Here is a 13,202-nt window from a genome sequence, read left to right as displayed (position 1 = left end):
TTTGGTTAAAAAACAGGTTGAAATCAGGTCAGTCCGTCCAAGACCTCTCATCCATTTTCAACCGATTGTATACAGTTACAGTACAACATCAATCTGACTTTGTCACTTGATCATTAGGTTAACAAGGGGATGGAAATTACAATTGTAGCGACATTTCTCCTGACTCATTCCGCAGTGTTTGGTGAAATTCTGTCAACACAAAGACGTAGATTCAATGCATTTTATTCTTCATACAAAAATACAACATGTGGTGCTTAATAGGCTGTGGGATGTAGAGACAGTAGTTTCATACCTTCCCAACCGAAAATGAATTTGCATGTGCACCTCTGACTACGAGGCAGAAAGACCCCTGGGTGCCGACGTCAGTGGTTGTCTTACAGAGATCAAATGTAAATTGACATATCATTTTGTTTGTTAGTGGCTGTGACCCACTGCTCACTTTTGAATTAACTTTAGTCTCTGTAAATAGGAGATGCATTTTGAAAATGACTGTGTACATGTGAGATGAATCTTATGACAGAAGCAGATCTGGTTATATCTGCTCCAAATGGGGGTGCCGATATCTCCTAGTGGTTATATTGTGCACCCCATAACACAAAGGCTTTAATCCCCATTGCAGCGACTGTGGGTTCGAATCCAACCTTGGCCCTTTGCTGCATGTCATCCCCCGTTCTCTCAGCAATAAAGGCAAAAAGGCCACAAATATATTTAAAAGTAGATAAACACCAAAAGAAGTCATGAAACAAACATCGGAATCGGCCAAATGGTTATTTTAAACATCTGTATCGGAACTGATTTTCCCAATTGCTGCATCTTAACTTGCTCTATATCATATGGTTTTCTGCACCATTTAAAAAAAATCTCCACTGATAATAAAGTTAATGTTTTAAAGTAAGTTTTGGAACAGGATCACACCTTAAACCACACCTGCAATCACCTGACCCGCATACCAATTCCTCGTCGTCACATTTCTCTCCCCCCCCATTCTTTTCCTCTCAACCATTCACCCTGCTTCCTCATCTCTTTCTTTTCAACCTGTTTTATACCTCTTCTATGTCTCTGTCTAACAGATACAGTCTAGGCTGTTATCCCCTCAGGTAGAAAGATGCCTGCAGTGAACCTCCATCCTGAGTTAAGCCCTTCCTGGTTGTCAGTTCATCCTCCCAGACCAGCCCAACAGAAGACATCCCTCCTCCATCTTCACCCCTCCTCTCTGCATGCATGTTTTCATTTTAACATGTTTACATCCTGAACTTTCACTAAACATTTAAATGCATATTTTGGTGATGTGGGCTGCAACAGTTTGTATGTTCTCCCTTGCATGCGTGGGTTTACTCCAGTTTCCACCCACAGTCCATAAACATGCTCTGTACTGTAGGTTAATACCTGGCACTAAGTTGCCTGTAGGTGTGAGCATAAATGGTTGTTTTTATCTCTACATGTCGGACCTGTGATTGACAAGTCCAGTCCAGCTATAACCCCGCCCCTCGCCCAATGACTGATGGGGATTAACTGTAGCCTCCCGTGACCCCAAACAGGATAAGCGGTATAGATAATGAATGGATGGATGTAGTGGCTTCATCCTTGCTAGTGAGAGCATTATAAAATGTGCATCACATGCCTCCACTATCTGCAAATATACCCCTGAAGGTTTGCAGCTCAGTGCAGTTTACTGGTATTTTGTGTCTGATGAAGAAGATAAGCAGTGAACTGTAGAAGTATCTTCTGCAGGAGCCACACTCTCATGCCGATGGAGCTGCATTCATTCAGCACATTGATGATTAGCTGGATGGGGAGGGAGCAGCTCTTTAAATAGTTCAATGTAACGTTCAGATTCAACAGATGTGATTCCAGCTACATTGTTTGTAACAATTTCCTCCCTGCAGCCTGACTGCTAGTACAGCTCGTCCACTTAAAGTAACTCTTTCATCCCAGTACTGCATACAACTTCAGTCTTCACACGTCTTAGTGAAGTGTGCTGTGTGTTCTTCCCCTGACTGAATCAACCCTTGATCATGATACCAATAATTGGAAACCCTTTTTAAAGAGATATATATATTATGGGTCAGACAGAGATGAAAGTGTTGTCATGATAACTGGAAAGTCTTGGCATGACACCGCTTAGAAATCTGTGCTGAAGCAACTCTGAAAATGTTGTAATTATTTGGCCAGCAATGCCACTGCTGTAAAAATGGTAAGATGGGCTTTTTTTTTTTTTTTTTTTTAAAGATTTTTTTTGGGGGGCTTTTCGTGCCTTTTTTAATGCAGAGAGAGGACAGTGGATAGAGTTGGAAACCAGGGAGAGAGAGTGGGGAATGACATGCGGAAAGGGGCCATGGGTGGAAGCGAGCCCGGACCTACTGCTCGAGACGAGAGTCTCAATACATGGGACGCGCGCCCTAACCATTGCGCCACCAGCGCGCCCTGATCCTGGACAATTTTTAATATTTATTTTGTGGAAGACACTGCACATATCACCTTTCTGAGGTATAAATGCATGAATGTGTGTCATTAAGTACACAGTGTGTGCATTAAAATGCAGATTAAACACACATTTTCTTGCTGTTTGGGGCTGCAGGTAATGAAAATCAATAAAAATTGAAAAAAATGGTGTATGCTGCTGCAAATAAGGCAGAAAGATTGTTGCAAACACGCTCTTGTGACACCACGGGGACACTTCAGCTTTTATGAAATGCAAATATTATTCCAGTCCTCTCTTTTCTCTCCTTGTCACTTTTGATCTCTCTGTCATGTTTGAGGAGACAGGAGCCCTTTGCTGTTGCTTTTACTGCCTTCTCTTTTTGCTTACGACTTTTAGCCCACCCCTTCCTATTGTATTGTGATTGGCTGTTGTTGATCTTTGCGCCAACATTTACCTTCAGTGGTTTAAATCTGTCATAGTGATTAACTTGCTGCACTCTATTTTTATGGATTTGATAGCGATGTCAAACTGAAGGTCCCCCCCTGAGGCAATGCCCTCATGGCTTTATACCCTGTAGTACAGGAGATCTATGTGTGGGTCCTGTGTGAAAGTAGATAGGCATTTTCACTTGTAAACATAGAAGGCAGGGGCTTAGTGGTAGAGTCGGTCGTCTCTCAACCAAAAAGTCAACCCAGCTCCTGCAGTCACCTATCAAAGTGTAGGCTACTTGAGCAGGACACTGAAGCCCAAATTGTTCCTGCTGCTGCTCCTGCTGTGTCAGCGGCATGTTAAGTTGAATGACTGAGAAACTGACAGACACTTTACATACAGCTGCCTTTGACATCAGTGTGTGAATGTGTATGAATGGGATTAGCTGTTGTCGGCATTAATTAATAATTTTGTATCACATGCTGTTTTTTCCCTTTAAGTGCACTAGAGCTAAGCTACCATGTAGACAGCAGTGTTTGCCTGCAGACACAGTGACACCTCTGTGCCTTTGAATGTCTCATTGTGCTTTAAAAGCTTCCAGGCAGCTCAGTTGATGAGTCAAAGGGGATATCCACCTGATGACATCAAACATATCACTTTTTTATTGTCTGTTTTGTTAACTTTTCCATCCATAACAAGTTTTTTTTTTCCGTGTTAAGTTAATGCTGTAACCTTCGGGCTAACACAAGTTCTATTTTTCCTTTCAAAATAAAAGCAGGTCTATGTCCAAACAGGAAGTTAAATATCTTATAACATGTGATTAACTTGCGATTAATCATTATTAACTATTACATTTCAGCTTTAAATCGCAAATTAAAAAGATGTATTATTTGTCAGCCTTAGTCATTTAGACACTTTACAAACTGTAGCAGTCTCTGCCATCAGTGTGTGAATGTGGTGTACATAAGTTTGTATGACCTGCGGTGATTAAACGCTTTTTAGTTGTATTTGTCAGGTGAATGTGTCTTACTATGACTATAGCACACTACAATAAACCCTTATTATCAAGTTTGCATTTTTATTGATTTTATTTTCCTTTCAAACATAACAGTAAATGTTTTGTATTTGCTGCAGGGTTCAAAGGTCACATATTATAAATAAAACCATGTTTTTCTCACACTAATTTGTGTCCCTAGTCTGTCTACAAACTCCCAATAATGAGAAAAGTCCATCCTCTCCTTGTTTAGCCTGCTCCACTTTTCAGAAAACGTTTGCTCAAACAGACCATTTGGATAATTCCCCTTCATGACATCACAAAGGGGAATAACCCCTCCTCCAAGTGGGTGACACTCCCACAGCTAGGTGTTTGTTTTGCCCTCTGAGTCTGCCTTCTTATCGTAATCATCAAGGCATGGTGCTAGAAAGCCTGAGCCACTAAAGCCCTTCCAGAGAGGGGGCGTGGTCAGACACAGCTCATTTGCATTTAAAGCTACAGACACAGAAACAGCCTATTCTGAGCAGGGCTGAAATAGAGGGGTTTATAGACGTGATCAAATACAGGATCAGAGTGGATTTAGAACAAGAAACTTCAAAAACATGTTTTGCAGACATGTGAGACTTATTTATACTTGTTGAATAGGAGGAGAATATGTGACGTTTAATACTAACCCATTGAGAATTATTTTGTCCATATTTGATGTGGATTTTTGTTACTAAACTGTGTTTCTACTTTTCCTTTGTTACAGAGATCATGAATGATGTCATCAAGAAGGCACGAGAAAAAGGAAAATGGAAGGTAATGGTCCTGTTGGTCTGATTTTTGCATCATTCCCCTCTAATGGAGATTAGAAGATTTGAAATTAAATCCATCGCTGATTGTGTGTGTTTGTGTGTTTGTGTTTCAGGTGCTGGTGGTTGACAAGCTGAGTATGAGGATGGTCTCGTCCTGCTGTAAGATGACAGACATCATGTCAGAAGGAATCACCAGTGAGTACAACCCCACAGCTCACTTCAGTTCAACTCACCTGGAGCTTTGAAGTCACTTTAATCACACGAAGTGCAGGTGCATTAAATGCAGTTTAGCCAAATCGACCTATTAACAACCACTCTACCATGCAAGTGATTTATATTTAGAGAGTATTTTTTTACTTTAGATTGCGCCGGGATGGTTACCCCTTTTTCATTTTTCGGCAATCATAATCCATCATTGACTGATGATGATATATGCCTCTGGGTGTGACTACAAATATCCTTGTAATTCCAGTGAAGTCAGAAGTTTGGGTTAAATTACTTACAGTCAAGACTTGCTTTTCTGTGGGGTGTTACTCCTGCTGAAACTCCGTCATTTCTTTGTCCATGTCATCCTGAAGTATATCCTGTCCATCTTTTGAGCCTCAGTTCAGCAGTAGACTAGACGTTACACAGCGGCTGAACCCTGGCTCACTTCAGCGGTATAAACCAGAAACATGAACCGATTCCCTTGTCATTTACCTGCAATCAGCAAGAATTAAGTTTGCCAAAATATGGTTTGTTTGTTAAATGGAAGTCATGTCGATCATTTCAGGTTGTCAGGGAATCTAAACAATGATTGGCTTTCAGGACACAGCATCAAAGCAGATTTGTGACTTAAGTTGAAATGTTTAGTGTAACCATGATGAGGATGATCATTGATTATAACTGTCTGTTTGTGCTCTGCAGTTGTAGAAGACATCACTAAGCGGCGTGAGCCTCTGCCCAGCATGGAGGCCATCTACCTGATCACTCCTTCAGATGAGGTAAACGACTGAGCTCCTGTAGCTGGTTTTAATTTTATATTATTGTACATAAAGTCTACATTGATTTCTCATTGGCTGTATTCATCCTGAGGTTTTTGCAGTGTTGTCCAGCAACTGTCATTTAATTCCCTCAAAGTGAAATACTAGTTTGTGTATAAAGCCATTATTGTCTATTAAAACACCATGTAATGATAAATAATACATTAGAACATACACTGGACTTTTTAACACAGATTTCTAAATACAGTGAGGACTCATCTAAACTGTTGTTTCCCTCCACTTTCACAGTTTATGAACTAAAACTTTGTTCTGTCTTCTCTCAGTCTGTCGAGGGTCTGATTGATGACTTCAGAGACCCACAAAATGCGAGGTACCGAGCGGCTCACGTCTTCTTCACAGACAGTGAGTACATCTATCACACGCCAGAGAAATGTAACTGGAACATTTACAAACTCCTTTGAGGTATAAACCTGTTTTATGGTGCTTGTGTTCAGTCAATGCTTCAGAAATGTTCCCAAGTGGCTGCAGAGTCAAGAATCTTCCCACTTATATAACATGGAGATCAATGCTGTGGGGAAAAACTTGATCCTTGTACTGTCGGCATACATACTGCTTAATCATATTTATCAAACATTTTTGAACCTGTGATAAAATCGATCTGAAAAAAAAAAAATCTGGGATGTCTGGTTACAAGTTCAATAAAGTGCAGAGGTTATCTGAATAGAACCACATGACGGTCAGAGTTTATCTCAATAAAACGAGAAGCCTGGTCAAAGAGAGCAGAATTTAGATTGATCATTTTTGCACTTTACAGTTAAAACTCTTTGTCCACCCCCAAGAAGAAAACATTTCACCAGATCTGAAAGGGAACCTGCACATATCCTTTCAGGTATTTGGCTGCTTTCAGGCTGACAAAGTCCTGCAAAGAACAACAGTTTGCTCCCTCGTTTGAATAAGACCATTCTGCTGATGTACAGGAGGTTCACTTTTAAGGGCCTCCGATGTTAGTAGCAGTTAGCATGCTATTTGTTACTACTCCTTTCCTGTCTGGTTTCATGGTTTACATGTTAACAGTCCGACTAGCAACATGAAAAGCAAGAAAGGACCCTTTAATTGTGTTCTTAACTGCAAGATAATGACTAGATTCCTTTAGAGATTATTTCCCATCATGCACTTGATGAAAATGTAGAAGAAGGAGGATCTGGTGGAGTTAGAAGAAGAAGATTTACTTTATTGATCCCCCGCAAGGGGAAATTCAGTTTTCTGAGTAGTGGAGAGAGCAAGACACGTTTGAGTGGGAAAGGATACAAGGTGACAGAAATTGCTGCGGCCCTTGAGCAACATGGGGTTAAGTGTCTTGCCCAAGGACACATCGACATGTGCCTGCAGGAGCTCGGGATTGAACCTCGGACCTTCCGGTTGAGAGATGACTGACTCTACCACTGACACACATTCACCATTAACAAAACACAATTCACAATTCTCAGCCAGTCACTGTGCTTCTCTGTGTGTTTTTCTGCAGCGATTCCTGACATGTTGTTCGGACTATTGACCAAATCTCGCGCTTCCAAAGCCATGAAGGCCTTGACTGAGATCCACATCGCCTTTCTGCCCTATGAATCTCAGGTAAGACTCTATCGGGACTGGGATTAAATCTCAGCAGCAGCTCATAATCTATCACCACAGGTATGAGGACGAGGTTAGGACAGATCTTAAATCAAGTATCTGTGTGTGAAGTCTATTTTTGATGGAGCCTGCTCCGAGCAGGTGTTTACTGCAAAAAGTCTACAAGTGACAAGTGACTGGTCAAACAAACACAGAGGTTTCATCCAGGATACTGGATTTGATTCACGTGTTGAACCATCAGCTCAATCAGAAGAGACAATTGAATAAAGACAATTATTTATTACAATGAAATATGGAAATGTTTCTTGACAGAAATAATTTTTGGCGCTTGGACTCTATGGGGTGGGCGATGTGTAGAATGACAATTCTTAGCAACAGCAACAGCAGAATAGATCCCCCCAATGGAGTCCAGACCCTGGTGGTGGTGAAGCTGATGACTTGATGAGACCAAATGGGTGAAGAATTGATGGATGATGAATCTGCGAGATGGCGATGATGGGGAGGTGGAGGGGCGCACGAAACATCGGCATGAAGGAACAAAGGCAGAGAAAGAATCTTATTTAAAAGGGGAGCAGAATGACGATAGGTTGAAAATAAGGGCGGAACACCATGCCATTGGTTAGGTGAGTACCGCTGACGAGACAGCTGATTAACCAATGACAACCCCAGTAAAAGACAGCTCAAGAATGACAGTGGAAAACGAGAGTAAGTGTGCAAAAAAGATGAGAAAGACCCGATCGTGAAGGCAATTTTATAGTCTTCCTTACTGAACTTACGCTAGAGCTTCATTTCATATTTTTTTTATTTGTAGAGCACATTACAGCATTTTTATAAAGATCAGGACCAGACTTTGTTATAGTACATATTATATAACAAAACCAACAAAGGAATCCACCGTGAGCAAGAAAACATTTCTTCAACAGGCAGGAACCCCGAGCAGAACCAGACTCATTAGAGAAGAGAGAGAGAGAGAGAGAGAGCGAGAGAGAGAGAGAGAGAGAGAGAGAGAGAGAGAGAGAGAGTGAGTGAGAGAGAGCGAGCGAGAGAGAGAGAGCGAGAGAGAGAGAGAGAGAGAGAGAGAGAGAGAGAGAGAGGGAGAGGCTGATTTCACACAGGCACTCCTGAAAAGTTCTAGAAATTTCCAGAAGTTCACACTGGTTGCATGCAGAACATGTCATCAACCCTGCTCCACAGATTGTTCAATGGTGGCCGCTACTTTCCTAAACTCATTTTGCACTCCAGTCTACCACGACAGTCACATGACTGAAAGCTATGAATTTGTAAGGTGGAGGCCTGCACATACAAAAGTGACGCTTGAGGTGTCCCATTATTATTATTTTTAAACGGAGGATTCTGACATTGCCTCTATGTTTAGGTTGGAAATAAGAACATTTTGAAACTACAGATCTAAGGATGAGTCTGAGCGGGTTCATCAATACAAAGATGACTTTCACATCACACATTTTTAACAGCAACAGTATTTTAAAAGGCCCAATATGAAACACACTGTAAGTAATATAAAGTTAAATGTATTTCTCACTATTGTTGGAATACTATCTTTCTGTTAACTTTTGGCAGGATGATTCCTTAAAGGTTTGATTAACACAAATGTTCTGTTGGCTGAGTGTTTGACATGGTTACAATAAAACATGAAGGTGGGGAAATGGCAGAGCGTGGAGCGTATTCTCCCCTGAACAAAATGTCAGATTATGTATCCCCCTCCTCACCTCCGCAGTGATGGTGATGGTGACGGTGCTGATGAGAGCTGACAGAGTTTTGTGTTGGATCTGATTTAGTCTTTCAATCCTCTGCTGTCCTGTAGTTTTAATCCTGAGAGGGAGGGGCACATGCTACCTGCCCCACCCCCTGTCCTCAACTCATCCTTTTACCCCATTGGCTGACGAGATCAACGCTTGCACCGTGTAGCCAATAGGAGCACTGATCCGATGTGTGACAAGAGAAAGCACAGGGATGTTATCATGTGAAGCAGTCAGGAACAGATGGGTGCATGTACACAATGAGTGTGCGTGTGGGAGACAGAGAGAGACAGAGAGAGAGAGAGAGAGAGAGAGAGAGAGAGAGAGAGAGAGAGAGAGGGATTTATTAGTGACAGCTTCTGAGTGCAAATTCTTTTAAGCTTCAAGAGGGCAGTATTTTTCATTATTTTTAATATGATTGAACCATTTTCAAACCTACAGTAAGTGATAATTGTTTCCCAGAGGATTCTCCTTTTAGCCTTAAAAAGTAAAGAAAAAACATTTATATGATCACAGAAAGCCAAAAATATTTTAAAAAGCTGAATATAATAGAGTGTATTAATTCATTCCTGTAAATGAATAAATAAAAAACTCTCATGGTCTCATGGTCATGAAGCATTAATGTTGCAGACAGGACTGACTGTGAGATCAGAGCTCATGTTGTCCCTCTGTCATTTCATGTCATGTCATTTCATTTTGTTGTATACAATCACAATAAAGTGTCTATTGTCTTATGTCATGTGTTGTGTTGTGCTGTGTGTGTGCAGGTCTTCTCCCTGGATAAAGTGGATGCCTTTCAGGACTTCTACAGCCCGTTTAAGGCTGACGTGAAGAACAACATGCTGGAGCGCTGTGCTGAGCAGATCGCCACCCTCTGCTGCACTCTCAAAGAGTATCCTGGAGTCAGATACAGAGGGTGAGAGCTGCAGCAAGAAGTCAAGTTAACTTATTGCTCAGTCCAACTTTTAAAATGTGTTGAACCAAACAAACGGAATTAGAAAAAAAGCAATAATACTACGATTTTTTAATTCTTACAGAAAGTCGCAAGCTCAATAGTTACATTGTGCATAGAGCAAATTTTGCAAATCATGGAAAAGATAGGGACAAAAAGATAAAATGTCAGATAGAGAAACCTTTGCTGCAGGAGCAACTTCAAATAAACATAATGTACAAAGCAGAACGATAAAAGCAAAACAATATAAAACAAAACACATGAAACAAAACACAAAGAAAAAATGGATGTAAGAGTAGATAGATTTTAGTAAAGTGTGTTTTGTGAACTGATAAACTCCTGATTCACTCAGGCAGAGCTGTGCAAAGTCAACCATGGATCTCAAAGAGCTCATCTTTGATTTCTTTGGGGAAAGAAGCGACAAATGGAAACCTACTAGCCCAGAAAGAGTCTTACAAAGAATTCAAGTATTATTGTAGTGTATTTTTTAAAATAATTTATAAGATACAGGGAGTGAGAGTGCAGGAGCTTCAAAAGGTGTTTTATAAACTCAAGATTTGTACTCACTAGAGCAAACCTTCAGCATTTTGTTCAAGTGAGGCGTAAAGGAGACACATAAGTACATAATTATAAGAATCAGTGTGTGATCAAACTGATTCACAAACAACCTTCAGCAGATCAGAGGTGAACACAAATCTATAATGAAACACACAGTCATGAGATGTATGTAGTCAGTGTGTTCAGGTACAGAGCTGTTCATGCATGATATATATTTCATCTCTGTGTGTGTGTGTGTGTGTGTGTGTGTGTGTGTGTGTGTGTGTGTGTGTGTGTGTGTGTGTGTGTGTGTGTGTGTGTGTGTGTGTGTGTGTTGGACTCAGGGAGTACAAAGACTGTGCAGTTCTGGCTCAGATGCTTCAGGAGAAGCTGGATGGATACAAAGCTGACGACCCCACCATGGGAGAGGTATGACCACTGAGTTAAATATCTGAATTACAATAAATAAATCTGAATTTATCCATGTCAGGGTCTTTAGATATGTATGGGACACTCCTAAAAACTGCTGTCTGCTTCTACATTTTATATGTACTTCTTTCTTTACATATATGCAGATCTTTACATTTTGTCTTCAGCTATGATCCTCTACTTATTCAGAAACAGGAAGGCACTTTTTAGTTGTTTAAATTCCTCAAACTTTGGGCCACAATGGGTTTTCATTCAAAAGCTGAAATGTTTCGTTCTGTTAAAAAGGTGGAGATGAACTCTGTGCTCAGCAAAATGAAAGGACTCCAGTCGACAAGATTCTTATTTAGCTGTCCGTAAAGAGAACAAAGTATAAGCAGTGTTTTTGTGTCTGTTGTGATGCCTTCAGGGTCCAGACAAGTCCCGTACTCAGCTGCTCATTCTGGATCGAGGCTTTGATTGTGTCACACCGGTCCTGCACGAGCTCACGCTGCAGGCGATGGCCTACGACCTGCTCGGCGTCGAGAACGACGTCTACAGGTAAAGATGCTCCTGAAGCAGGTCTGACAGCAGCTCCTTTAAATTAATCCTAAACTTCTCTGCTCCAATCCAAAAACCATCTCATTACTTATAGCAATGTTTTATTAATACTTTAAATCATCTATTTGTCAGGAAAATTACAAAATCAAAGATAGATTGTAATCATTAGAATAATCAGAGATTAAATGTAACAACATCAAGAGGGATTTAAAGTACTTAAATAATATTCATGTACTGCAGACATCATTTTTTATTTTCTCTATAAAACAGAAAACCCTCTCTCTCTCTTTGATACACACATGTAGTCTTTGAACATCTCTCTTCATCTCTGCAGTTTTGAGACCAGCGGGATGGGAGAGGTGAGGACAAAGGAGGTGGTGTTGGACGAGGATGATGACCTGTGGCTGTCTCTGAGACACAAACACATTGCCGAGGTGTCAACGTGAGTGTCTTTGACTTTACACACTCACACATACACACACACACACACACACACATACTGCAGCATAGAGAATGTCCCAGTTTCCCCTTTTTTTTTACTCAGTCTTTTCTTGTCTTTTTCTAACTCTGTCCTGTTCCTCACAGGGCTGTCACTCGCTCTCTGAAAGAATTCTCTGCCGGTAAAAAGATGAACACAGGAGAAAAGGTAGAGGACAAACTGTTTCACTGCATCTGCTTTAGTCTCCAGATCTGCTACTGTGTTTCTGCCCCAGGCTGTCCTTCACGCAGTCACACAGGGGATGATGGTTTCACAAAGAAGTCCTGAACTTTTCCTGAATTTTGATCAAGTTAAAGACAAGTGACTCATAAGTGAATAAGTGAAGCATAAGACATGGACTTCTAAATTCTATACACATTTAAAAACAAAAGAAAAGCTTTGAAACCCCTGATTTAGAACATGTGCAACAATTAACCCATTAGATGACGACTTTTATTTAAGTTAAGGTTTATTTTTTGGCTTTTTATGTCTAAAATTAGAGATAGGACAGTGGATAGAGTCAGAAGGGGTGAGAGAGTAGGAAAGATATGCAGGAAAGGAGCCACAAGTCAGATATGAACCCGGGCCGCCCGCTTGGAAGACTACAGCCTCCGTACATGGGTTACTAACCACTATAGCCTCCAGTACTTTCTTAATTGTTGTTCATCACAACAGAACGTTCAAGTCATCTATAAAGCACTATGCATGTGTTGTTACTGAAACTGTAAAAGCTCAAATAAAACTGAGTTAGAAGGGGAGGTAAGGCTTTACCAATTCATCACTAACATAAATCTAAACTCTCACTCTGTGTTTTTCAGACCACCATGAAGGAACTGGCTCAGATGCTGAAGAAGATGCCTCAGTACCAGAAAGAGCTCAGCAAGGTACCACCTGAATCACACTGTTGTCTGTATGTTAAGAGGATGAAATGGTTCTGTGTTAAATAGACTTAATACAACTTTTTATCCAAAGCACCTGAGACACTGCCTCCCTTCAATGGGAGTTTAACCTATAACTCTTTTTTCTTTTTAATGCAGATGCATTCCTTCTATCATTTAGAAGTTAAGTTAGACACTTCTGGTTCATAATTTGGTAAAACTTGTGTACTGTAGTCATGCAAAGTGTTTTTATCTGTGCATTCATTTGTGCATACTGTAGGTGCACTTTGGCTGAATTGATCGTTAGACTGTTTGAACAATCTTTTGCAAGAAAAGGAAATCACACGGTGGCATGTTAGAATAGTCACAAAATACTCTTCATA

At 40.6% G+C, this 13,202-nt stretch overlaps 1 protein-coding gene across 1 annotated transcript in view; it reads left to right on the top strand.

Annotated features, from left to right (window-relative positions):
- The window catches only part of stxbp1b (syntaxin binding protein 1b), a 28,081-nt gene that overhangs the window by 5,559 nt on the left and 9,320 nt on the right, over positions 1–13,202 (top strand). Inside the window, exons 2-12 of the mRNA XM_020641146.3 lie at positions 4,597–4,646; positions 4,756–4,837; positions 5,549–5,625; positions 5,949–6,027; positions 7,148–7,251; positions 9,776–9,924; positions 10,842–10,926; positions 11,333–11,463; positions 11,798–11,905; positions 12,049–12,109; positions 12,760–12,825. Of these exons, the coding sequence (XP_020496802.1) occupies positions 4,597–4,646; positions 4,756–4,837; positions 5,549–5,625; positions 5,949–6,027; positions 7,148–7,251; positions 9,776–9,924; positions 10,842–10,926; positions 11,333–11,463; positions 11,798–11,905; positions 12,049–12,109; positions 12,760–12,825 (992 nt within the window). The remainder of the gene's footprint in view (positions 1–4,596; positions 4,647–4,755; positions 4,838–5,548; positions 5,626–5,948; positions 6,028–7,147; positions 7,252–9,775; positions 9,925–10,841; positions 10,927–11,332; positions 11,464–11,797; positions 11,906–12,048; positions 12,110–12,759; positions 12,826–13,202) is intronic.

Source organism: Labrus bergylta, chromosome 2 (genome assembly GCF_963930695.1).
Source record: "Labrus bergylta chromosome 2, fLabBer1.1, whole genome shotgun sequence".
Classification (NCBI taxonomy): Eukaryota; Metazoa; Chordata; class Actinopteri; order Labriformes; family Labridae; genus Labrus; species Labrus bergylta.
This window is presented reverse-complemented; position numbering and strand designations above follow the sequence as displayed.